The 26,883-nt window shown below is 40.4% G+C and overlaps 1 protein-coding gene across 2 annotated transcripts in view; it reads right to left on the bottom strand.

The window, feature by feature from the left end:
- Positions 1 to 26,883, bottom strand: part of CERS6 (ceramide synthase 6) — a 303,806-nt gene that overhangs the window by 40,289 nt on the left and 236,634 nt on the right. For both annotated transcript variants that reach the window (XM_053597456.1, XM_053597457.1), the window contains exons 5-7: positions 25,078 to 25,128; positions 21,408 to 21,500; positions 1,273 to 1,401 (exon numbers count right to left, since the gene is read on the bottom strand). In XM_053597456.1, the coding sequence (XP_053453431.1) occupies positions 1,273 to 1,401; positions 21,408 to 21,500; positions 25,078 to 25,128 (273 nt within the window). The remainder of the gene's footprint in view (positions 1 to 1,272; positions 1,402 to 21,407; positions 21,501 to 25,077; positions 25,129 to 26,883) is intronic.

Raw genomic sequence — 26,883 nt, 5'->3', positions numbered from 1 at the left:
CATCACTACCAGTACCATGTCAGCCGTTTATTTCCACAGGCATTAAAATTGGCTGATGATACAGGATTGATTTCAGAACTGTAGGTGGCTGCATACATTTCTACTTCCAAGCATACTTAAGATTAAACCAAATGGTAATGATCTTCAGGAGACTGCCCCTATGCTAATTATATTTCTCCTTAAATAGGCGGAATAGTCTTTAGTCTGAATTACTTAAAAATCATACTGTGAAATTATTATTTGAATTATCTAGTCTATTAGGGCTACTTTCCTGTTTCATAACATTAAAGGACCAAGATTTTTAATAAAGTACTGTAAATACGTCAAACCTTATTTCCTTTACAATAGATTCAATTTTATGGCATAGAATTTCTACTTATTTTGTAATAATAGATCATTATTGAGAGCACATTATTATACAATCACACTAACAATAAATGTTTCAAAGGTGGAGAAACTATGGGCCAAAAGAAATTAAAAAAAAATCAGAATACACATTCTAAGACCCATTTTGTATCCTTATAAGTTAATTTTGAACAGTTATATAAATTTCTTAGTACAAAGTGAAAAGACTTATTTATTTATATAACATTATTGAATGTGATTCTTCACAGGAACCATAATTAGTAGTAAATACCACATCTAAAATTTTTAGGATTTTACCTTTAAAATATGCTAGAACATTTTTATTCATTTTACTACTTTAAGAATTCTAAATGATGATTGTTTAGAAAGTTCATTAAAGTACAACCAGTATTTCCACAGATATTCTTTATATGCACAGACACAGGAAATAGCTTCTTTTATAATTTATAATTCACATACCCTTCTCACTGTAAAAACGCTAGGACATTATGTATATGGGCAGTAAAAACTATGACTACTACTGACTTTCACTTGCACATGATAGCTCCCATTAGTAACTAATCTGAGTAATAATAATATTTTCCTTCAAATCAGAGTGAAACTTATAATACAAGAGACAAAACTCATTCAGTTAATAATTTTCCTTTGTAAAATCATGCTTTCTATAAGTGTGGAATTAATTATAAAGGTTTTCATCAATTTATGAACCTTTTTTGTATAAAAGTTTACATACTAACTTAGTCTCATTTTCACCGATTTAACCTATAAAGAAACACTCTGCAGTTTTAAAACAGTCACTCACTATCGTCCCCAAGCACCACCTAGCACAATGCTAAAGAAATGACAATACTGGGGACTCCCTGAATTCTGGATTTTGTATTCTTGAAGAAGAAAGAAAACTTTTACCTCTAGAAGAGCATCGGCTGAATCATGAAGACAGAGGATCAGGGTCCCCACTCGGGCCATATTGTTGACATATGAAAAGGAAAGCAAGGAAATACTTACAAAGTGGTGTAGGAACATAACACCAAAGTCCTTGGGGGAAGAAAAAAAAAAACAGCCACGTTAGGACTTAGCAACGTCACAATTCTATTGACCCACTCAACCACTGAGCCAAGATTTGCTAAGACCCTCCACGGGCCTCGCACTGAGGACACTAAAATGAGTAAGGAATAATTCTTATCCCCTGGAGTCCCCCATATATTGGAAGTGACACACAGGAGACACCAGTGACTTTAGAGAAGTGATCAGTGCCAGGACAAAGACCAAACAATAAAGGGTGTTTTGTACTAAGCCATAGAATTTGAAGCTATGGGAGCAATCAGTGCAAGATTTCAAGCCAAGAAGGGCACTACTCGGACTTGAACTTGAGGAAGATCTTTGGGGCCTCTGTGCTGGTCCAAGTGGAACACTTCTCTCACTACCAGTGCCTGGGGCTTTGGAAGGTATAGGTTGTGTTTTTGACCAGAGTGTGGTATCTCTGAAGGGACAGCAGGCTAAGGTCAGAGGAAATGGGTATTGTATGTCTCTCAGACCTAAGAGGTTACAGACAGCCTCATAAGCCACATAAGTAATAAGGTTTAATGGGGTGCTGTTGTCTGAATATTTGTGTCTCCCTCCCCAAATGGATGTGTTAAGGTCCCAATGTGCCCACTAATGGTATTAGGATAAGATTAGGTTATGAGACCAGAACCCTGATGAAAGGGATCAGTACCCTTGAAAAGGAGGCCCCAGAGAGCTGCTTTGCCTTCTACCAGATGAGGACATAGGGAGAACCAGCAAATGGGCCTCATCAGAAATTGAATCTGTCAGAGCCTTTGTTTTCAAACTTCCCACTCTACGCTGTTTTGTTGCACTGGCCCAAATGGATTAAGACAGTGGTGATTATTTTCTGTTATCTCACATTTCTAGGAATGTGCATCTAAGTGTTAACATGCTTCTCCTTGGAATATGCCTGTTGGGGTGCTAAAATAAGAAACCTACAATATTGGCTTTTCTGGTGGGTCTTCCTACACAAATGAGCCCTAAATTTTTGTCATTATCTGCCCACAGTCATTGGAAAAAGAAATATTTGGCAGCAATAATAGCAGATTTTATCTATCTTTATTCTGTTCAGCTTCAAAGGAGCTTCCTCTTGGCCCAAGTGAAAAGATCATCTTCCCATGATATTAGCTCTTGACCACCTGGACACAGTTGGTTCTAACATCGCATTTCCATTGCTTAAAAATGTAGTCTCTGTTACTGATATCTTAATTTTTACCTAATGTGTATATCTTTCAGAGAAAACCTGAATTTCTCTGGAACTTAAATGCCAACATTGGCCCTGAAATGTCTCTCTAGTTGAAGCTTTTGGAGAAAAAGAACAACTCCCCAACGGACTATTGATCTAGAGACAAACAAACTAGTCAGAATGAAAAGCTATCACAACTGACATAGAACAAGATCCTGATAACGAGAAAAGGCAACACACAGGTTAATGCTAGGGAAATTTTTCCTAAATTTCTATCTTGGGAAGTCAAGATTGATATAGTCATTTATTCATTAAAAACATTCATTGAGCATTTCCTATGTTCCAGACACTGTTCTAAGCTTTGGGGATAAATAAGTAAACAAACTAGACAAAGGTTCCTCCCTTTGTGGAGCTTATATATCCTAGTGGGGGAAACAGACAATACACCTAAGTAAACAATCTTTTACATTGGGAGTTTAAAAAGTGCTACGGGAAAATAAACGAGCAAGCGTGATCAGGGAGGGAGTCCTGGCTGCAAGGGAGGAGGACGCAGCAGGGAGCAGAGAGCTCAGGGCAGGCTCCCTGCGGAGGCGAATTAAAGAGGATGAGAGAGGTAGCCTCACAGACAGATGCGGGGAAATATTCCAGGCAGAGAAAACAAACAAGGCAAAGGCTCTGGCACCCTCCTCTTTCTATCCTGACAAGTTCAAAGAATATCCAGGTGGTCAGTGTGGCTGAAGTCAGGTCAGAGGAGGGAGCAGAGGTGAGAGCGGCAATGTCATAGTGTTCTAAAAATTACTAGCTTCTCCCTATTGCCATTATTTTCAACAGATATTTTAACTTCATTGACCAGAAAGTAATCACTCCATGCTTTAATCCCTGGCATATAAGTATCCTAGGTATCATTTACACTCACATATAAATAGGGAGGTTAAGGAGTCAAGAATAAAATTATTTCCGGGGTGTTAAGGACTTAATTGTATTTATCACACGGCAGGAGCTACAGGGCCCTTATAAGTACTCTGTACTCCTCCTACTAGTCATGGGCACCAGGAAACAGGGCTAGGTTTTTATTCTCACAGATGTCTTCACAAACTCCTTCCTTTGGATATTCCCTTGGGACTTGTCTTAAATTTGTTCTGAGAATCTGTGTAGGCGACAATACGAAGGTTGGTGGATGTTCAGCCAAGCTACTTGGGACTTTGGGCTGATACTCACTAGGCCAGGCAGTCTCCAGGTCCTCGCAGATTGGACTCAATCTTTTACCGCAGGGGAAGGTGGAGGCCCTCCTGGGGCCTCTGCCTCCAGCTGCTCGGTACCCTTCCCCTGAGGCCATTTCTCTGGCAGGGCTTTTGCCCCCTGCCTGATTTACTCACTGGCTGAAAGAGCTACTTTCTTCTGCACCCCCACTTACCTGTCCTGACCTATAGTCACCTTTCTCATAGCTCAGAGAAGTCTCTGTCTCTAATTGAATTGAACTGAAGAACAGACATTAAGCAATTATTTTTTAGTTCAGTTTGCATGCAGTTAAGGCAATTTATACTTTAAAATAAAAAGTTCAAGGAAGTTCAAGCCAGGGTCTCAATGGTGTGACTAGACTGCTGGAGAGTGGATGTGTTACACTTAGTTCAATAGACAACTGTGGAGCACACCGTGCGTGTGAGCCAACTTGTAATCCAGTTTCCACCTCTTACTAATTTTATAATTTTTGGTAAGGGCATCAATTTCTTCATCTATATAAGTAAGAGATGGGATCAGGTTATTTTTAAGCTGTCAACTTTATAATTCTAGGCTTGGTAGCTGCAGCGATTAAACAACATTTGACTTCCTTTATCTACTCATTTCATACCTGTATAAATTCATGAGAGAGTGTGTGTGCAAGTGTTTGAGTAAACACGTTCATCCCCTTTATTCAGCAGCTTGGGAGCTGTTTGATGGCACTACAGTTTGGGGTTTGAAAAGTCAATTTCAACAACTTTAAGTGGGTCAGTGTACAATTTGGTGAAGATGTCTAGAGGTTATTTTTTTCCCTTAGAAAGTACCTAACATTGATGGATAACCACATTGACTCATTATTAGCATAGATGGTATACTAGTTTTCTAAATGAGGTCAGATAATTTAATAAATGAAGTACAAGTATCTTTCTTATTTTCAAGTAAATAAACTTGTAATCTAGTCTCCAAACTAGCTGTCACACGTTGATGGTGGATACCATTCTTGGAAGGATCACATGTATCCTTGTATCACTCCTAACTGCCCACGACAGAACTGAGCACTGCAAACCCAGTGGCCTGGGGACCCACTGCTATGTTCCCTCCTCTAGAATCACAGTCTATCTGGCTCCCAGCTCACTGGTAGAAGAGGAATGATGAGCAGGCTCAGTTTAATAAGTGATTATGTATATGAGCAACGTAACAATTTGATGTATTTCTGAAATTCTGATTTTTTTAAATTTTTATTGTTTCAGGTTTATGGAGGGTACAAAGAATGAGGCCACACTGTTTGCATCTGTTAGGTAAAGTTCCTCTTACAATTGTGTCTCGCCCCCAAGAGGTGTGCCATACACCGTACCCCCCTCCCTTCTCCCCGTTCCCCTGCTCCCCCCACCTTGCATTGATTTGAGTTTTTCTCTTATGTGGGTATGTAGCAGATCATCTACTGGCTTCATGAAACCTTGATGTTTTTGTAGCATTCAGGGGTTTTCCTACATCATTAAAGTTGGACAATTCCAAAATTCCATAGACATTACAACAAAAATTGTACTGATAATGTTTTCCACTGAAAGATGAAGTCTGTTCTCCCCAGCCTATTATTTATTAGGTTTTATCACCTAGAACATAGTGTTCTACCAGACAATAGCTACTTCAAAACAGTGGATCAATTAAAGGAGAGCTACCCTATCAACTGGTATTTTAACACGTTTCTTAAACATAATTAAATGAAAACACATAGTACTTAATTCAGTAGTTCGATTGAGTTTATATTTGCCCATGCTTAAAAAGTCTAACCAGCTGACTAGCTAAGCAGAACAATACTTTCCACATTTTTCATTGTGCATCCCGGAATGATTTGATCTTGGCTCACTGAAAGAGTTTCCCTATTTAATTTAAAAAAAATGAATGACTATCAATTGGTTAAAATACTTATGGAGAATTAGTACCATTTTATAATTAAGTTTCCTAATTTGCATCTGATATAAATGTCAGTAAACAATACAATGCCCTTGGCAATAAAGCAAGGCTCCTTTAAAAACAAGAGCCTTGTTTTTCAGACCAAGTTTGCATTGTGAAGATGATTTTTGCATATAAATCCTGCTCTTAGAAAACATTTGCTTTATTACTGAGGGGCTCAGAATTATGGCTGTGGCAGAAGACAAACTTTCATTACAGTCATATCTGTATGTATATGGAAAAAGCATGAATAATGAATTTTGTTGCCTTTTATATTTCAGCTTCAGAAAGCATTATACACAATAAAATACCTATAATAAAAGCCACTCAGTCATTATTGTTTGTGTTATTCATATTCTCTCATCCAGACACATTTCTTTGAGTAGACACTGAATCTGGTCCAAATAACAGTTTTTAAATAAATTGTCAATTTAGATCTTATCAATGCAGGGTAGAAAACTTCCATCCTCATTTGTAACTGCTCTAAGTGATTAGTGTGTATGCAGACACAGGCATGGCTGAAAGAACATTAGCATTTCAGGTTGAAATGTTTTCCTAAATTTTCCATAGCAGCAATTAAGTGGAGAGACTATGATTTCTTATTGGTCCTCGGACTGAAAATGGATCCCAAAGTTCTTATTCAAAACAGGCTGGCCCGGCCACCTGCTTCAGTGGTGTCTCCAACCTCCTGCTTTTCTGCCATAATGTTTTTGGACATATTCACAGCCATCACTGAGTGTTCCTTCTATGTTCCCTGCCTGATATTTACCCCAGCTTCAGCCATTATTTCAGTGGCTTCTCCTATGTTAAATACCGGATAGCAAACAAACAACACTAAATCAAATGAGGTATTGACTCAAAATCAATTAGAATAAGTTTGAAATGAAATAATTCCAGGAAGAATCATCTATTTTCAAATAGTACTTAGCTAGCCTGGGGGGGGAGTGGGGAGTGGGGAGTTTTGGGGACACACATGGTTGTCTGGATCCTTCAGTATAGCCCCTTGACCAAATCCAATGCAGAACTAATCCTTTTATGGAAGGAATTTGCTCTGTGAAGTTCGGATTCCATAAAGGGGGCACACTTGGAGATCAGGGGGGCCATGTGTGGCCTTGAGGCTGAAGGTTCTTCACCTCTCCCTAACTGCTGGAATGAGAATTGGCATCTTCAGTTCTCCAGGGAAATTTTATGCACAATAAAATATTAGCACCCAAAGGCCTCAGTGATGAACCTCTCACTGAAACATAAGCCTGAGGTTCTTTAAGATAGAACTCCTTTCATTGAGACTAAGTGGTAGGGGCGTCCGAAACAACGCTGTCTTCAGGAGGCCTTCCGACTTCATCTTGATGGGTATGCCTTTATGAAAACAAAATTCGCTCATTTCTCAGGAAAAAAATGCATATACACCATAAAAAGAAATTTGTTCCCTAAACTCCTATTTGCTAGATAAAATATTAATAATTTTGTAGTCTTTTGGGAATAATCTTCGCAACTTAAGAAACATTAGTGAGTCTCTTCATAAAAAGAATGAGACCAAGAATTTAATCAAAGGCTGATTTAGATGTGCAGATGGTAAAGAATATGAAATAGTTCTAAAATGCAATGCAAAGGCTCTTCTCTTTCAGATGCAAATGACATGTACTTAGCTTTCCTGAATTTAATAAATAAAATTAATAAACTTGTAATCTGATTCATGTGAATAGAAATCAGGGGACAAGCACTAGGTTACAGCACTGAACAGTTTTTCAAACTCTCTAGAAAACAGGAGACCACCGGCATCACTTAAAGGTGATTTCATTTTATAGCAACTGCAGTAGTAATAGGAATCCTCTTTTCTTTTCTTTTTAGTAGTTTTTTTTCTCCACACAGTATTCCTGGGGAGTAGGGGGTGGGGGAAGAGTTCTCTTATTTGAACCTTCAAGGCTCATAGAAATTTGTATGACTTTTAACAGAGTAATGTGCTCTTCTTTTTAGAGATCAATAACAACAGTTTTCCTGTCTTTTAACTTGGGTTTTGGGAACCTGGGGGTAAAACTCAGAATGTTGAGAACAGCATGGCTGTTTAGGAAGTGGACTTCAACCACGTGACTTGGCAACGTGAGAGGGAGAGCAGCCACTCAGCCTCCGTCTCCTTCCAGAAGGAACAAACAGATGGAGAGGGTGAGGATTTCAGACAAAATTTACATATGCCAAGAATAATGAGTTAAACAGATTTTCCATTGAGGAATACAAAAATATAATAGATTCTCAACCTTCGAGATGACTACAGTCCTGACGAATAGCACCAATATACAGTAGAACCTCTGTGAGTTGACCATGGAAGGGACTGTGAAAAACACGGTCAACTGAAGGAGGTGGTCAATGTAGGGACGTGGTCAACTATGGAGGTTCTGCTGTATGTGAAACCTCTGAAAAGAAAAACAAGGAAGCCCACCCCCCCAAACCCAAACTAGTGTACAAACAAATCTTAATATTAAAACTGTGTTATAATCAAAATAAATCCCAGAATAAGTCATTAAAGCAAAGATGAAGTATAGTACCACGATAATTAGCTTCTTTGTCCTGCATTGATAGTTTCCAAAATAACCAGCAGCATAACTTCTAAATCTTTAACAATTTGGTTAAAACAACAACATCAAAAAAGACTAAAAACTTGTCTACGTTTTAAGAGAGGAACTAAAATCCATTCAGGGTGATTTATAGAATTCAGTTGATTCTGAACTGCTCCTCATTAGGCAATCTGAGGAAGCGTCATCCCTTTCTCTCACAGTGCATGATGGGAAGAATTCACACACACGCACGTAAATGCCAATTCCCATAATGTATCTGGTTGTTAAATTCTGACTGGCCTTGATTTTGGCTCACTATAAAGAGAGCTGATCAAAAGGACTGTTTAAAGAAAGATAATTTACATAACTAGGCTCTTCAAAAACTGTAACTAGGCTTCACTTTTATTCTCACATAGAAGCCAAAACATCCTGGATTATTAAACATTTATAGGAAAATCTGGAGAGTAATGAAAACTTGCGACTTATACGGGAGATGGTTGTTCAATTTTAAAGTGGAAGAGTCCTAGCAGGAATGCAGTTAATTATTTCATTCTCTAAAATCCAACCTGGGCAAAAACCTCATTCGCACTAAATCTAGAGTGGACTTTATTGCAACACTTTCCCCCAGTAGATTGGATTTTTCTCCTTTCGAACTACAAGTATTCAAATTTGAGTCCTTAAGAGAGATAACTGTCACACATAGACTTCATTTTAAAAACAGGTGCCAAGAAATTCATTGGTTAAAGACTTTGAATTTACCATGGTTACCACCAAAATATTTATAAAATATATATTGCTGTGACTTAAATATATATGCTAGCCATTCTCAAATCAGACACCCTCACTGTTCACTAAAAATGCACATCAGGTCATTCCTCTTTATTTTTTTTTTAACTTATTTGCTGTTTTAGTCATACAATACTTATGGAATGTTTATTATATACCAACTTTAAGTATTGGGAATACAGATGAACAAAATAGATAAAAATCTGTAGGGGAAGAGATAGTAAACAAGTATATAAATGTAAGTTTGCCAAATGGTGGTGAGTGCTATGGAGAAAAAGCATAAAAATGAACAGAGTTGGATGGAAAACAGGTAGATTACTGCTGGGCAGGTGGTGGTGTTGCTATTTTAAACAGGATGGTGAAGGAGGGCCTTTCTGATTTGGATTTGAACAGAGAACTGGAGGAGGTAAGGGAGAGAACCATGTGTAATCTTATAAGAGAACATTACAGAGAAGGGTGTGCAAAGGTCTTGGTAGTAGCTGGCACAGACAAGGTAGGAGGGAGATTGGGAGGGGATGAGGTTAGAGGAATGGCCGAGGAAACGGAGAGTTTTGGAGGCCATTAGAAAGATTTTTGGCTTTTTACCCTTAGTGAGATGGTGGCTCTCAGGGAGATAACATTGAGGCTGGAGAGGCTTAAATAATTCTTCCAAGGTAAAACAGATTGCAGGTGGGAAAAAGGGGGAGTTTAGCACCAGGACTGAAGTGCTTGGCCCTATTGCTGCTACTGAACTTTAGCCTTCTTTATTTGGCACTGCTCTCCCCTGACGTCAGACAAAAGAACTGGGACACTGAGAAGTTAATGTGACTTGCCTGAGGCCAGATGGCTACTAAGTGACAGGGGAGGACAGGAGCCTTTGTCTGCAGCCCAGGAACAAGTTCTTCACACCACATTGCCTCCCTCAGGTGTCTGGACCTACTGACTTTTTGCCTGGCGGTCAGTGCAGTGGGGGAAGAGGCAAACCAAGGAACCCATCTCCCCAGAATTCCTTAGGCAGCTCCAGCCCCTGACTCTGCGGGGCTGCGGGCATTTTTCCTGGGAGAAAGATAGGACTTCATTTGGGGGTGGCCCCACAGTATCCACAGTCAAAGGAGTGGTATTACAGGAGGGTGGCAGGTGAGGGCAGACCCAGGGGAGCAAGTGACACAGCTTCTAGTCACCCCCTCCTTACCTCAGGTGTCTGGAGCTCTCAGGTCATTTCACTTTACAGCATAGACATGCAAAGGACCAGTGGCCAGATTTGTGTTTTTGAATGAAGTTTTATTGGAACGCAGCTCTGCCCATTTGTTTACTTATTGTCCATGGCAGCTTCCATGCTACAGTGGCAGAGTTAAGTAGTTTTGCAGAGACTACATGTCTCACAAGTTTAAAATATTTATTATCTGGCCACTTACAGGAAAGTTTTATGACCTATATAGTATGTCAAAGAGCATATTATGAGAAACTTAGTTATGTTTACCTGAGATGTGGCAATGCATAATCTCTTGGCCAATTTCGCCACATTTTCTTCAGACAACATGTAAGAGTTTTAATTTTCATAGCTATTCTGATGTAACCCATTATATATTACTCTCGAAAGTCAGATAAATTATAAAAGAGTTCTGGCAGGTACCACCATCAAAATTCCCATCATCAATTTAACTTGTTACAATTACAACTTAAAGGCAAGCTGAAGAGCAAGGAGTCTCATCACCAGCTTCTAAAAGCAAAAGCTGCCTGTTTAGATTCAGTATCACTTTCTCTACTGCTGGATGTGCCATTTCTTTACAGTTTCTGGAAACATATAGATGAAATAAAGGGCTGTTGTATATGCAGTGTTTACCCAATCATTCTGCCTGTGCAACATTTATGGTCCCATCTCAAGATCAAGAACTCATAATCTTGTCTTCTGTGAGTTATTTAGTTAATATCTAATCATTAATTGATTTTGTTATTGTAGAAAAGGACACAGTAACATTTTATTTGTACAATAGAAAACAAAAGATAGTGCCAATGATGTGTTTCCAATGGGCCTGGCCAAAGCATGGAGCTTGATCTGCCATGACGCTTAATCATCCTTCTTACTTTCCGTCTCCCCACCAAAATCACACTTTTCAAATGCACTCTGCTTTCAAATGACAGAAATATCTTTTAAACATTATACATATATGACTTTATTCTCAGTGAACTTTATGTCCACAGAAATTCTCCTTCACTACAAGCCATGCCAAGTTACACTAAGTGGAAGGCCTTTACACACACCTTCGGGGCTCTGTTTGAGTGACCCTGGTGCTAGTCATAGTAGTTTGTGTAGGTTTTAAAGGAGGAACGGTCACTTCTGAGACATTTTAAATATGCTCAACGCACCAGTCTTAAGTGATGTGAGGGCTAACAGGCCTAATTCTCCATTCTTTTTCTTTTTCTTTATTATTATTATTATTATTTTTATTAAGCCTTTTGTACACAGATCATAAATACATTTATGCCCATTTCAGTGTGTTGATTATTTGTACAAATTGGAGTGCTTACATCACACTAATCAGCATAGCTTTCATCTCATTTACCCAATTATAGCATTAGGACATTTGTGTTCTACACATGATAGAACCAACTTGTACTTGCAATGTGCTCCATAGTTGTGGTCCCACTACTATCCCTCCCACCTCCTCCCCTCCCCGTAGCGACAGAGACAGTGGCAACACTTCTTATCAAGTAAACCCATTCAGATAGAAAACACCTACCATGATCAGTAGGGGGCAGACTGTGCTCACCTAAAATCAGCACCATCCCAGGACTCAAAAGCCACTGTGCACTGCAAATGTCTTAAGGCCCCAAATCATGATCAGCTTTCTTTTGTTTGGTTTTGAGGTAAGAGTCTTTGTCACCCTGAGTAGAGTGCTATGGTATCACTGCTCACAGCAACCTCCAACTCTTGGGCTCAAGTGATCCCTTTGCCTCGGCCTCCTGAGTAGCTGGGACTAAAAGTTCCTGCCACGAGGCCCATCTAGTTTTGTTTTTGTTTTTTTTCTATTTTTAGTACAGGGTTTCACTCTTGCTCAGGCTGGTCAAGCAATCCCCCTGCCTCGGCCTCCCAGAATCCTGGGATTATAGGTGTGAGCCACGTCGCTTGGCCTAACTTTGTGCTTTAGATGGAAGATATAAAAATGTCTCCTTCAGGTTTACCAGGGAGGGACAGTACTGTGAGTTTCGAGGAGGGCTTCAGGGGAACTCTTATCAGTCTTTACTTCCCTCTTCTAACTCCTCCTTCAGCTGCCTGGGCTTTCCATGACCTCCCCCCCACCCCCCAATCTGCATCTAGACACACAGAAGTCTAGATGCAGATTCTACTGAAAGCCTCTGTGCAGCTCCCAGGCAGTTCTTCCTGGCTAGGATGCTCATGTTTCCTCCCCTTTTCTCCCAGCCCCATTTCACCTTGATTACCCAGTGAACTACCGCCCTCTGACTGGTCTCTTAATTCTCATGTGCCAAAGGCTCTGTCTCACACTGATTTATTCTTTTTTTTGTTTATTTTATATTTATTTATTTTTATTAAACCATAGCTGTGTACATTAGTATGATCGTGGGGCACCACACACTTGGTTCATAGATCGTTTGACACATTTTCATCACATTAGTTAACATAGCTTTTGTAGCATTTTCTTAGTTATTTTGCTAAGACCTTTACATTCCACATTTACTAGGATTCACATATACCCTTGTAAGATGCACCGCAGGTGTAATCCCATTAATCCCCCTCCCTCCACCTCCCTCCCCTCCCTTTCCCCCTTCTCCCTATTCTTAGGTTGTAACTGGGTTATAGCTTTCATGTGAGGGTCCTACGTTAGTTTCATTCTTAACAACCACCGCATAAAGCAAGTCATCTCTGTTTTGTATAGGAGAGATGCTACATGATTTTTCCAAGTCACACAGTGAAAACGGGAGGGTAAGGGAAGGATGGGTGAATGGGTTTGCTTATATTGTGGTGGCAGAAATTGAGGGAGCTCATGACTCCCAGGAGATAGTTAGAGCTATAAACCAGAGTAACCAACTTCTCCTAGGAACCAGACCCGTAGGACAACTTGAGAGAAACTCCTCAGAGGTCTCAGACCAGTCTGTGGGACTGGGATGGCTTGCTCTTCTACTTACTCTGTTACCAAGAGAAAGAGCTACCTTGGGAAGAGGATATGAAACACATGGGCAGAACTGTCCCAGCTAAGGTGCCACAGCTAAGCCCCAGCTAGAACAGAGCCTCCAGCTAACTGCAAATGCACCAGCAAACACAAGTGAACCCAGCAGAACCATGATATTAACTACAGTCCAAAAGAGTCCTGTCTGTAGTAGTCCAGCCCAGAACAAATAAGTCGAACTAGTTGAGAACTAAAATGTTGTTACCGTTTTCCAAAAAGAAGAATCAGCTGAATGACTGAACATCCCAAGGGCAAGTGCAACTACCTGAGAGAAGGTGGGACTCCTCAGGCCCTCAACTTAAGGATCCAGGCCTGAGAACAACAGTGCCACGTGGGTCCTGCATGTGAGTCCCTCGGTAATAAAGTGCCCCTTAGCCTTGTGCAGCACATGGGCAGAAGAGGCTCCTGGCCAGCACCCCCTGCACCCTTAACAGCAGCATACAGCAGAGTCTGTGGCCACCTTTGGCAAGGTGCCAGGATGTTTGATCACCAGACTAAGCCACTAGTTAAGGCAGCCTTTGAATAAGATCCCATAAAATCACCGCATACCACACTTTCCTTTTCTAGACAATGGTGTTCTACTGTTCTTTCACCAGCTTCCACACAGCACTAGGTTGAAATGCTTTGAACACAGATGGTAGCTTATTAAAATAAGCTGCCTCTTAGTTCTTATACTCTGAAGACACAGCAGTGAGAAAGAGTCAGGAATATCTGCCTCAGAAGAAATCAACCACTTTAAGGGCAAAATATTGTAAATCTTCTGCAAAGAAGAGCAGCTTCTGCCCCTGTGAAAGAGCGGTCAGGGCCCCGCCTGACTGCTACAGGAGCAGCTCTGAACTTCCATAGAACATGACATCACTCCTTTCGCTCTCTGGATGATCAGATGTCAGCTGGTGTGACTGTAACTTTTCAAGCAAAGACAGGACATTCTGATACAACCTGAGGCTCTTGCTGGGAGTCATATGCCTAGGAAAGACTCAGAAACAACCTAGACTAGCAGTTCTCACACATTTGGGGCTCAAGACCTCTTTATAGGAGGACTTGTGTGCTCCCACTTAATGGGAACAACGTAAGGGCACGTGGCACAGCTCCTGGGGGTGGACACAATAACAAAAGGGACTCTACCTAACAAATGCAAACATTGTAACCTAATTGTCTGCACTGTCACATTAATCTGAAATTTAAAAAAGACCTCATTATAGTCTTAAAAATTATTGAAGACACCAAATGGGCTATATCTATCAGTATTTACCATAGTCAAGGTTAAAAGTGAGAAATTAAAAACATTTAAATCATATTTATAATTAAAAAAGAAAAAAGAAAAAGGAAAATGGATGGCGACTGTGGCTCAGTGAGTAAGGCGCCGGCCCCATATACCGAGGGTGGCAGGTTCAAACCCCACCCTGGTCAAACTGCAACAAAAAAATAGCCAGGCATTGTGGTGGGCGCCTGTAGTCCCAGCTACTCGGGAGGCTGAGGCAGGAGAATCACCTAAGCCCAAGAGCTGGAGGTTGCTGTGAGCTGTGATGCCACGGCACTCTACTGAGAGTGATAAAGTAAGACTCTGTCTCTAAAAAACAAACAAACAAAAATATTTATAATTCAAATGAAAAACTGCATTACGTATTAACATATTTTTACAAAATATAACTATATTTCAAAAAAACATTGGCGAGAGACTGGTATTGTTTTACGTCATTGCAAATCGCTTTAATATCTGGCTTACTGTAAGAGTTAGATCCTCATAACCGTCTACGCATTTAATGTCTTGTATGTTGTTTGATATATGTGACAAAAATCCAGTATCCCACGGATATAGTTGGAAGAGAAAGAACTACCTTAAGAGACTTTTGGATAAGTTATTGATATTCTTCTTGACACTGTACTAAAATTTATCAAGTCGAGATATTCTTAAAAGTTGTAGAATCTAAAGCTGTTATCAATAAACGTTTTACATTCTATTATATTAAAACCCATTGGTCTTCTTGCCCTTTCTTTCACTTATACATGGTTTTATAATATCATTGTGTTATAAATGTATGTACATTATTTCACTTAATTCTATGCTATGCTGCTCCTTTGTAAGATTAAAATATGCATTTTCCTTTACCCTAAATTTTAATGAAGCAGGGAAGATCTGGACTGTCACATGGTCCCAAAAGATAGCTGACGCATTTGCAGTAATGGACTCCAGTTATTCTCCACAAAAACTTAGCAGAGAGCAAACACAAGCCCATCAGTAAGGTTCTTGCTAATCCCAAGCATGATACCACCCTATCAAGAGTCTTTTACAAGACGTAATGTTTCTCTCAGGTTACAGACCCAGAGCAACATGTTGACTTTGCCAGCTGGGCTGTGGGACTCTGCCAAGGATGCTTTCCTGACAAGGACTCTGAATGTGAGCAGAACTCACTGGCTAAGGGCCCAGGCCTTCAAGCCAAACAGCAGCTTAGTTAAAAGGGACGTAGGGTTTAGACACGAGCAAGCTGTTCTGAGCTCTAACACAGAAGTATTTATGAGCTGCCCTTGGAAAGCTTAGACGTGCAGAAGAAATGCTCAATGTGAACAGGTGCTAAAGAATAAAATTTAAACAAAAATTTCTCTTGGGAAATAAAAGATGCTTCAAAACAATGGTGAGTATGCCTATTACTTTAAGAAGATAGTGTAAGGATTTTTTTTAAATAAAAAAGGGCAGAAGGAAGAAAGGAAGAGAAGAAGGGAGAGAAGAAGAAAAAAAAAGAAAGGAAAAATAATCCTCAAAAAGTTTTAGATCAGCGGTTCTCAACCTGTGGGTCACGACCCCTTTGGAGGTCCCCTGCATATCAGATATTTACATTACGACTCGTAACAGTAGCACAATTAGAGTTATGAAGTAGCAACGAAAATAATTTTATGGTTGGGGGTCACCACAACATGAGGAACTGTATTAAAGGGTCACAGCATTAGGAAGGTTGAGAACCACTGGTTTAGATATTTTTGCAGCAAAGAATAGAATATTTAAATTATAAGTCCATTATATCTTGGCTAGTCTCTTCGCTCTGGGAAAATTAACGGTATTTCTCATTACCGAATAAGTAAATACCAACTCTGGAAATGATCAAAAGACAGTCAATGTGGTTTGTCATCACAGGGATGAAAGGTTCTCCCTTCATTTTTAAACTCCAGATTCTGTGTGGAAATAGAACTTTTTTTTTTTAGATGAAAAAAAAAATTGTGAATTGAAAAGCCATTTTGGAAAAATTCATGAATTCATTAAGTTGAAAAATGATTGTTAAACCTCATTTAAGGTATTGATTCTAAGAGTTTGAGGCATGTATTTGTATCCGATTATTTATAAATCCTGGTTCCTGATGGAAAATGGCCATCCCTGGTCACTTAACAGGGGGAGCCAAAGAAACGTTCTGACATCCCTTCCTTATGGACGGCCTGTAGAAGTTGGTTTCTATACCATATTGTCAACAGGTATCCTTAAACATCGCTCTTCCATAATTAAGAAGCAGGCTGTTCTTAGAGGGCTTAGTTGATTGCTCCAATACGGAGGGTGGAGAGTGTATCTGGCAGGGAGAATGTATCCTGCAGCCTCACTGACGGCTGGAACAGCACATCCTCAGCTGGGAGCATAATGGGGACAGAACTGCCGAGGACGTACGGGGCTGTTCAGCAAGATGCAAAGGGGAAGAACAAGGGCTAGAGCTCACTAATGAGAGATGGCGGCAGAGGAAAGGCCTTTCTTGTTATAATCTATGCCAAGGAATAAGCATATCCATATCAAGTAGTGGCCAAATTCTCATTTTGTATAAGAAACAAGAATAAGCCAACTGCACCAGGAACTATGTCCAGGTGCCAGACATAGGAAACAAGCTATGGGTGTTGACGAGGAAAACAAATATTCATTTCTAAATACTGACAATACGTATAGGCCTAGGATCAATTCCGTAAACCTTATGTAAAATTATCTTTCTTACAGACTTTTTTTTTTTGAGACAGATTCTCACTCTGTTGCCCTGGGTACAGTCCCATGGCATCATAGCTTATAGCAACCTCAAACTCCTGGGCTCAAGGGATCCCCCTGACTCAGCCTACAGATGCCCACTATGACCTACCGCTAATTTTTCTATTTTTAGTAGAGACAGGGTCTCGCTCTTGCTCAGGCTAGCCTCAACTCCTGAGCTCAAACAATCCACCCAACAGGCCTCTCAGAGTGCTAGGATGACACAGGTGAGCCACCACCTCCCCCCAGCCCTTACAGATGTTTTCTACACTGCTGCTAAATATTTTAAAATCATACAAAATGTATCTTTTTCACTTCAATCCTTGAAAGTAATTCATCTATGAAAGCTGAGATAACGGTCATTCGGCTTGATGGAATGAAGATTTTCTGAGCCTATTGGCTCTCTGAACAGGTAGGTTTCACACATGATGAGAAAATCCAAGCACAAAGAGGGGGCTCAGGGGCTCCAGGATAGCAACATCTCTATAGCCGGCTCTGGAAGCCAAGGACAGCTACTTCCACTTTTGTTAACTTCTTTTTCTCTGGATGGCACACCTAATTCTCATTAACCAAAAGGAGAATAAATAAAAAGGCAAAGAGCTGTGAAAGGCTTACTACCTCTAAGGTCAAGAGCATGGAGGCAAGGCAAGGATCACATACACATCTAATCTAAGAGTGAATCACAGCACTTTGGTAAACCTGGCCTCTAATTCATTCCCACATTGCATGGCCTTGAGAAACTTACAAAATCCACTGTGTAATTTTCCCAAGTTAAAAAAAGAAAGGGGAGAATGTTCTATCTCTCTGTTATATGAGTGTTTTGAGTGACTTCCTGGACAAAAGGGCTCCTCAAAAAGAAAATACAATGCAAAATGAGCCTCGTACAGTACTCGGTGCACAGATGACGATCAGTGTACAGGTACCAACACTTCGTGAATGAAGAGGGCTCCTTGTGTGAGAAAGAGGAGACCCAGTTGGCATACCATCACTGAAGGATCTTTAAATGTTTCCAGAAACTGGCCCCAAGAGTTGAGTGCAACCACAAATTATGGGTACCAATGAGTCATTTGCTATGCCTTAGCCAGCCTTGACAGGGACCCGCCACTTCTTCTGAGAATCAGAGAAGATACCATTTTAAGGCCTTGCAGCCACACAAGTCAGGAAAAATAGCTTTATCCAACCAAGTATGCTGATGCTGCAGGATGGTGGAAGATGTGTACCCAGAGAAAGGGGACTCAGGTACTAGGCCCACAGACTCCTGGTGCTTTGTAGCTACCATTCTATACAAAATAGGTGTGCAGTCTTGTTTATAAGGGAACTGAGTCCACTTATTCATTCACCTTAAACTTACCAATCCCCACCACGAGCAGGTACATTTACAGTTAGAGGCATGAAAAGATGAACATTTTCTGCTTGCTATGGGTTCAGTATTGGTGCACCCCCCCCAATTCATATACTGAAATCCTAACCCCCACAGTGATAGGAAATGGGGCCTTTGGGGAGGAGCCCTCGTGAATGGGATTAGGCCCCTTATACAGCAGGCCCCAGAAAGCTTCCTTCCCCCCTTCTACCATGTGAGAACACAATGAGAAGGTGTGAGAAAGTGGGCCCCCCCAACACTGAATCTTCTGCCATCTTGATCATGGACGTCTGAACTTCCAAAACTGTGGAAAACAGATTTCTGTTGTTTGTAAGCGAGGGTATTTTGTTATGCCAGGGCAGATGGACTAGAATGCTGTTCCTAATTCTCTATGTCTTGCCTTGCGATGGGGAGAGGTAGGCACCATACTGTTAAAATACAATATGGTAAGTGGAGAAGACGCTTGTCAACTGAACCCAGAAGGAGCTGAATGGAATACAGCTTCGAAGAAGATGTCACTTTTGTGCTAGGCCTTGTTTGGTGAGGAAGTGGGAAACAGAGTATCCTCTAGCCACAGGCAGGGTCTTATAAAAACCAAACACGCACAGGAAAGCTTAATGTGTTTGGACAATGGCGAGAAGATAGTTAGTAGGGAGGAGGCATGTGTGGGCCGAATGGGGAGAGTGGGGGACGAACTGCAGAGGTGGATCTGAGTCACGCTGTTTACAATCCTGAGGATCACTCCAAGTCTTTGGGTCTTGCCTTGCAGGTTTTAGAAACAGAACTCATAGGTGGCAGGTAGATAAGAATGATGACTAAATAGGAAGACTGTTCAGGAGGCTCTTGTAATGGAGTAGGCTAAAGTAGAAAGGATTCAAGCTAAGTGCGCCAGCAGGATTACGTACAAGGAGCGGCAAGGAGGAGAGCAAAGGAGAACCTCTGAGCTTCCATCCCTGTGGGTTCCCAGGGCCACTGGAGGACGGACAAGGCCAGCAGATCACGTCTTTGGCTCAGGTAAGTAAGGCTCAGTTTCCTCATTCATAAAATGAGAATAAGTAAGAATCAAACTGGACTTTGGAGTTGTTGTGAGGAATAAATGATATGATAAACACAAAGACCCTAATATGGGTTGAGTCTCCTTTATCCAAAATGCCTGGGGCCAGAAGTGTTTTGGATTTCAGGGTCTTTTTTCAATTTTGGAACATTTACATTCTACCTATAAGTTCAGAATCCCTAATCAATATCAAAAAGCCCTAATCAATATCAGAATATTGCATTCTACCTACCAATATCAGAATCCCTAATTAATATCAAAAAATCCAAGGAGCATTTCCTTTGACCATCATATTGGTGCTGAAAACATTTCAGAGCAGTTTGGAGTTTGGGTGTTTGGATTAGGGATGCTCAACCTGTACTATTATTTGTGACTAGAGATGTGGAAACATGGACCCAGAGAAAACGTGGGGCAAAAGAGAAACACTTGGGAGTTATTGGTATATTAGTGGTAGCTGGAAGGTTAGAGGGTGTAAGCTTGATCGTGCGGGCAGATGGCACCCTGTAAGTCTGGTCCAGAACCCCGGTGTACCCCAATGTGAAGAGCAGGGACATTAATGTGGAAGCCAGCAAAACAACTCTGAAGAATTAATCCAAACATGGGACTGTGTTATGGAAAAAACAAACAGTAAAGAGCCCAAAGTGCTAATTCTGCCCCGAAGCTGATAGGATGAAAACCAGAATAAGGCCATGGGTGCCCTCAGCAAAAGCAATTCTAGGGGAGTAGAGGGGTGGAAACAAAATCACAGTTTATTCAGGAATGCTGCATTTCCATGACTTATTTTGATACTAGATAACCCTTTTTATTCTGTATGGCTAAACCCCTAAGATTTTGCTCCTTCCTAATAGCTACAAATAAATTTTTTTTTTTTTTTAATTTGGAGAACAGAGGCATTTGGTGAATTAGGCTGAAGAGACAATTACAGCTGCTGGGATTCGCTGCTGTGTTTTTTTTCACGCAGAAACGAACACTGGGATTTTAGGAAGAGTAAGAAGTCAATAGGAATAAAATACAAAATAGCACAAACAAAAGTAGAGAACTTTTTGTAATAATGCAACAAGTAATGCTAACCTTGAGAAGGGAACTACGAAAAGGGCTTCAAGGGGGTAGGGAGGAAAACCTGACCTGCTGCACCAGGGAGTCTGGAGGGCCTATAAGAATGTGGGTGTGATGTAACCTAGGTAACCAATGACCAATAGAAAGAGACCATCGATGACTAATAGAAAAGGACAATACTGCCTGGAGGCCCAGAGAGGCCAAGGAAGGACTTACAACCAATTTCAAACAGAGAGAAAGAGGGTATTTATACCCCTGCGCAGCCTGTGCCCTCCTCCTGTCTCTCACTCCTCTCCATCACGAGAGGGACCTACTTCCAACTCTCTCTGCAAGTGCTCTAAACTTGCTCTTTATTCTTCCTACATAAAATTTCTCTTTATTACCCTGAAACTTGTGCAGGTTACTTTTACATTCTATTCACACTGCTTGTGCTGCTCCAGTTTTGTTTTCAGTTTCCATTCACCTTTGCTTTCAATTACTGCTGTGCCTCAGTTGAACTTTTTAGCTTGGCTGGTAATAAAACCAGGTCAACTGGGGTCAGGTAAGTGGGACCCCAACCCCTGACAACTTAGGGCTGGCAGGGGAAAAAAAGTGAGTGACTTTGCGGCTCTACCCCCACCTGTCAAGGGTTATTAAAGACGCGTGTTTACAAGCACTTTATAACATAACTGCTCTTACCTTTCTTTTGATATCAATGAACTGGGAAAACATTAAAGACCAGTAAAATGACAGCTCCAGGATGTAATAGTAGTGAAGGTCAGTTGTGAGAGGCTGAGGATTAAAGAAAAAGAGAAAGATGAGTAGTGAACAGAGAACTTAAATCCATATCCCAAACATCTCACCCTCAGTGCTCCAAGGTAACATGGGCTTACACCTACACAAATGCGGTTCTCTTTGTAGATAATGGGCCATTGAGGATGTTTCTCATCCACATTACTTTCATTTCTAACTTAAAAAGCATTCATTTGCATGAACATTTGGGACTTATTTTTCAGCGTTAACCGTAGAATTTATGAATCTTTGATGTATCTCCAAGATTCCATAGGCAACCTGAAAAACAAATTCTAATATACACAAAGAATGACCTTGAACAACGGCTGGGTGATTGTACAGTACAGGAGTAACGGCAGCAGGTGAAAGGAGCTGGACTACTATATGGGACACTGAGGCATAGTTTCACGTTTCGCATTAATCAGAAAGCTTTTTTTGTTATTAGGAAATGTTTGGTCCATTACAAATATTAAAAAAAATGATTCGACAGTATTTCTTTAAAAAATCAGAGGGTCAGGGAAGCTCCTAAGGGCTGAGGAGAGGCTCCCAAAGGCTGTGGAAGTCAGGAATATTTATGTTGCACATAAATCCATAAACACAAAAATTTAAAAACATTTTCACCGAGTTGCTTTTAATTATTTCATTAGGTTGGGATGAAAGGTCTTGCTTTACCAAAATAAAAAATGTTCGAAAGGTATCACACAAGTCCACACCTGTACATACGAGGAAATACCATATATAGTAAGTATAATTGAAATCTAAATGTGTTGTACACCACTGGGTACCTAATGAGCAACCATCAGGAGACACTGGCATTCAAATGACCAACTCTAAGTATGAGAATGAAGAAAACAGTTGTCTCTCTCATAGATCTTTGACAACAAAGCACACAATAGGACAGAATACTCTCTAATCAACAAATCTAAATTCCAAGCCATGATGAGCAGTGTATGGACTTAAAAAGTCTGTGTCCCTCTAATATTCAGATGTTGACGTCTACTCCCTAATGTGATGGTATTTGGAGGCTTTGAGGGGTGATGGGGTCAGGAAAGCAGAGCCCTTGTGCATGGAATTGGTGCCCTTGTGAGAAGGGACATGATTTCGTCTGATGGTATTTCTATTATAGCAGCCTGAACTAAGATAAGCATCATGTTTTTTAAAAATCAACCTCAATATCTGCCTAGCAAGAATATATTTCCCACTGAATTGTCCTTGTAAAATGGGAAGGCATGAGCAATGAAGAATTGGTATTCAGGCCAGACAAACAGCAGCAATGAAGTTTAAAAAACTGTACCAGGCTCAGGCCCCTTTGAGCCAAGGGTAAATTTCAGATTTAATGAGATTCTTTTACTCCCAGCATCACCACCTGGGAAAATTCCCCAGAGGAATTATGAGGACAAGTTAGATCAAATCTGGAAACTGTAGCGTTCGTAAGAGAATGTTGTATTATAACAATTACTATCAGGAAGTGCTTTGCAGTTCACAAAGTTCACTCACATGTTAATTTGATACTCAGAAAAATCCTATAAAATTAGTACTGTCACTCTACATCTCGACTGTATAGTTGACAGGAAATTGCTGCCAGTTAATTCAGGCTAAGGAGCAAAGTCCAGGTCTCCTGGCTAGTGAGGCTCTATGACCACCATACTGGAGTTCTCGTGCCCAACATGTGCTCCTTACAACAAGCTGTACAAGGTTCAACAGAATGCAACTTTACATTATTTTTATCTTACAATATACACACAATATAAAATATCACAGTATACATAAGATAATATATATACTCCTACACAAGGAACAGTGTGTCCTTAATAAAATTGAAGTAGATTACTACCTTTTCATCTAAAAATCTGTCCAACTACTTATTTCATATATATGCTAAAGACATAATAAACATGTTTCATGAGCTTGCTCTATCTTTAAATGTGCTCTTAAGGCTGGTGATCTGACTTTGAACAGCAATCTATACATTTAGATAGACATGATTATACAGTAGAAGACAATCTTGATCTGAATCCTCATGTATGGCACCTTTTCTTCCAAACTAGTGATGTTTCCTACTTTGTTTTATTATTATTATTTTTTTAAGAGACAAAAGTCTCACTCTTGCTCAGGCTGGTCTCAAACTCCTGAGCTCCAGCACTCCACCTGCCTCGGCCTCCCAGAGTGCTAGCATCACGGGGGTGAGCCACCATGCCCGGCTTGTTTCCTATTTTAAACACAACTGCATCCACCTGACTCACTCTCATAGTGCTGTCTATGAAACAGTCTACAGCTACCCTAGGCCATGGCATTGGCAACTCATTTTATCAGAAATAAGCAATTTCTCAGCTCCAGCCATGGACATGGAAGTTATTTTGGACCACAGTACTAGAAAGAAGAGCAGGTATTACATTTCATAAGGCATCTGTCTCAAAATTGTTCATGTGACAGAATTTACCTCGTACATGCTGTGTGCATTACAGCAGCTGCCATGCCAACATTCCAGATCAGATTTCTAGAAGCCTTTAATGTACTTTTATAAATAGGAATTTAGATGTACATGGATTTAGCCATTGCAGGATACCAAGAGATCCTTAAATGACAATGATCCAAGTATGCAAGACAGTGAAACAGCAATTGGCCTGAGAATTGCAGTTGTATAAAGTCAGTGGTTGGTTTCAGTACTGCTTCAGGTGTTGTCAGATATCCCCCCGAATGCTCAGTTCTCTCTCACTATGTTCTATTTCCTGTTTACATTTTTTCTAATCTCAATAAACTACTTGAAAGAGATGGAAATACAAACTGGACTTCCAGCTCAGTGTGTCTTTTGCCATGGACTTGTCCATAGAGTGTCCAGTGCCAGTCCTCACACCCCACTCTGTGACACCATGTGCAACAGAGGAGATAGGACATGAACCAAAAAAGACATGATGGCTCCACAAAGACAACCCCAGAGAACTCCCGTCAAACTAAAAAATCTAATTATAACGCATGTCTCTTTGTCACCAAAATAACTAGCTGCATTTGCTTCTATTATATAACCTATAATTTCTATATAATTATAGAAATTTCTAGAAAAGTCATTGCTTTGATATGCAAATATGAACTGATCTATAACGATACATGTTAATACTACTGAGTTCATGGAATGCTGTAAAGGAATGTCAGTGGGCAGAGATATAAATGATCCCTTTCTGGGATATCATTTTAATCTCATTTTCAATGATGCTTCTTTTAGCTGCAGGAATAACCCACCCACGTGCAAAGAAACAAACCCATTTTCCTGTGCTCAAGGAAATGGTACTTGATCTATGGATTTAGAGGCTACTCTTAAGCCACAAAGTGAACTGAACTCAGGTGCCTGCTCCAGTTCCATGTCGAGCTTCCCCATCTGCTAATGCAATTGGGCTTTGCTTCTGAACTTCACTGAGAACATACAAGTTACTATCCTTACTAAGTCATGGCCATTATCGGTCAGCAGGAAGTGGGCCAAAAAACAAGGTGGCTGCCCAGTCTGTTGGGGCCCACTGGGACCATGAAACTGACCTCAGGAAGACACCTGGTGTGTAAAAACCCAGACGGTGAAGCCGCTTACCTGATAGGGGTAGTTGTACCAGCAGTGCTTTGTACTCCACAACCAGGGGGTCTGTAAAGAAACGACGAACACATTTTACACGTTTTGGAACACAGATAAGAAGACAAGAGAGGTTTAGGGTAGGTTCTTGTACCCTATTTTGGAATTTCAATAATTGACCTATGTGAGAACTAAAGGACTTAAAACAACTAGGAAGAGGTTATTAAAGCAACTAGTATCACACCATAGATTCTTTCTGGATAATCTTCTAAACTCAGCTGGTAATATTCAGGCTGCCAGGTGCAGTCCTGGCTGGTGGTGTTTATATTCTGCAGGTTACTTGGATATATTCTGCTATACAACCAGCCTCAACAGCAGAGCTCTGCAGGGGTCTCACGGAAACCAGGTGTAAATCCTCCACCTCACTGCTATCAATAAACAATGCTGAAGTTAGTACAAACTACGCTGAGGCTCCTCAGACTCAAAGGTTTTCATACCTTTCCCAGGGTTCCATGACCTGCAGGGACACTTATTTTTGTAGGACACCTTAGACCAGTGGTTCTCAACCTTCCTAAAGCCTCCTAATGCCGCGACCCTTTTATACAGCTCTTCATGTTGTGGTGACGCCCAACCATAAAATTACTTTCGTTGCTACTTCATAACTGTAATTGTGCTACTGTTATGAATCGTAATGTAAATATCTGATATGCAGGGGACCCCCAAAGGGGTCATGACCCACAGGTTGAGAACCGCTGATCTAAAACTTTTTGAGGATTATTTTTCCTTTCTTTTTTTTCTTCTTCTCTCCCTTCTTCTCTTCCTTTCTTCCTTCTGTCCTTTTTTTAATTAAAAAAAAAAAAATCCTTACGGTATCTTCTTAAAGTAATAAGCATATTCACCACTGTTTGAAGCATCTTTTATCCCAAGAGAAATTTTTGTTCAAATTTTATCCTTTAGCACCTGTTCACATTGAGCATTTCTTCTGCACGTCTAAGCTTTCCAAGGGCAGCTCATAAATACTTCTGTGTTAGAGCTCAGAACAGCTTGTTCGTGTCTAAACCCTAAGTCCCCTTTAACTAAGCTGCTGTTTGGCTTGAAGGCCTGGGCCCTTAGCCAGTGAGTTCTGCTCACACTCAGAGTCCTTGTCAGGAAAGCATCCTTGGATGTATTTTCATTGTTACAAAGGGGTCACAACCCACAGGCTGAGAACCACTACCTTAGACCAACCCCCACAGCACACACCCATACCCGTTGACCTATGGTTAAGGTCTTTTTATGGCAAAACAATTATTCTTAATTTGAGGGCAATTGCTTACTTTTCAACAAAGTACAATCCAACAGAAAATCTAAGTGTACACACAGATTCCAAACATTTGAGATCTCCAAGAAAGGATGAGTATGGATTTAAACAGAGGAATCATCCGATGATACTGGCATGAATATTCTCTTATTTTTACGTTTACTTGGTAATTCTTTTTCATTCCTCTTCTACAGTTATCAGCACTTTCTAGTAACATCTATACACATGTGATACACATCTGTATATTTCTTATGCTTAATTCCCCAATATCCTCATCAGCCCTGTACCATAGAAGGAGGGAGATTAGCTTCACGCAGCTGGTATTTGCTGAGCCCTTCTCATGTCCATTTTAAAGGATTTTATGCATATTGACACATTTAATCTGTACAGTAGCTACTAGTATTTTATAGACAGGTAAATGAAGGCCCTGACTCTGTAAATAACTGCCCATAAATAACTAGTAAATATCTAGGCAGTTCACAGTTGAAAATTAAATGCAGACTGGTCCCAAACCCAAGCAGAACAGC

The sequence above is a fragment of the Nycticebus coucang genome, chromosome 7, assembly GCF_027406575.1.
Source record: "Nycticebus coucang isolate mNycCou1 chromosome 7, mNycCou1.pri, whole genome shotgun sequence".
Classification (NCBI taxonomy): Eukaryota; Metazoa; Chordata; class Mammalia; order Primates; family Lorisidae; genus Nycticebus; species Nycticebus coucang.
This window is presented reverse-complemented; position numbering and strand designations above follow the sequence as displayed.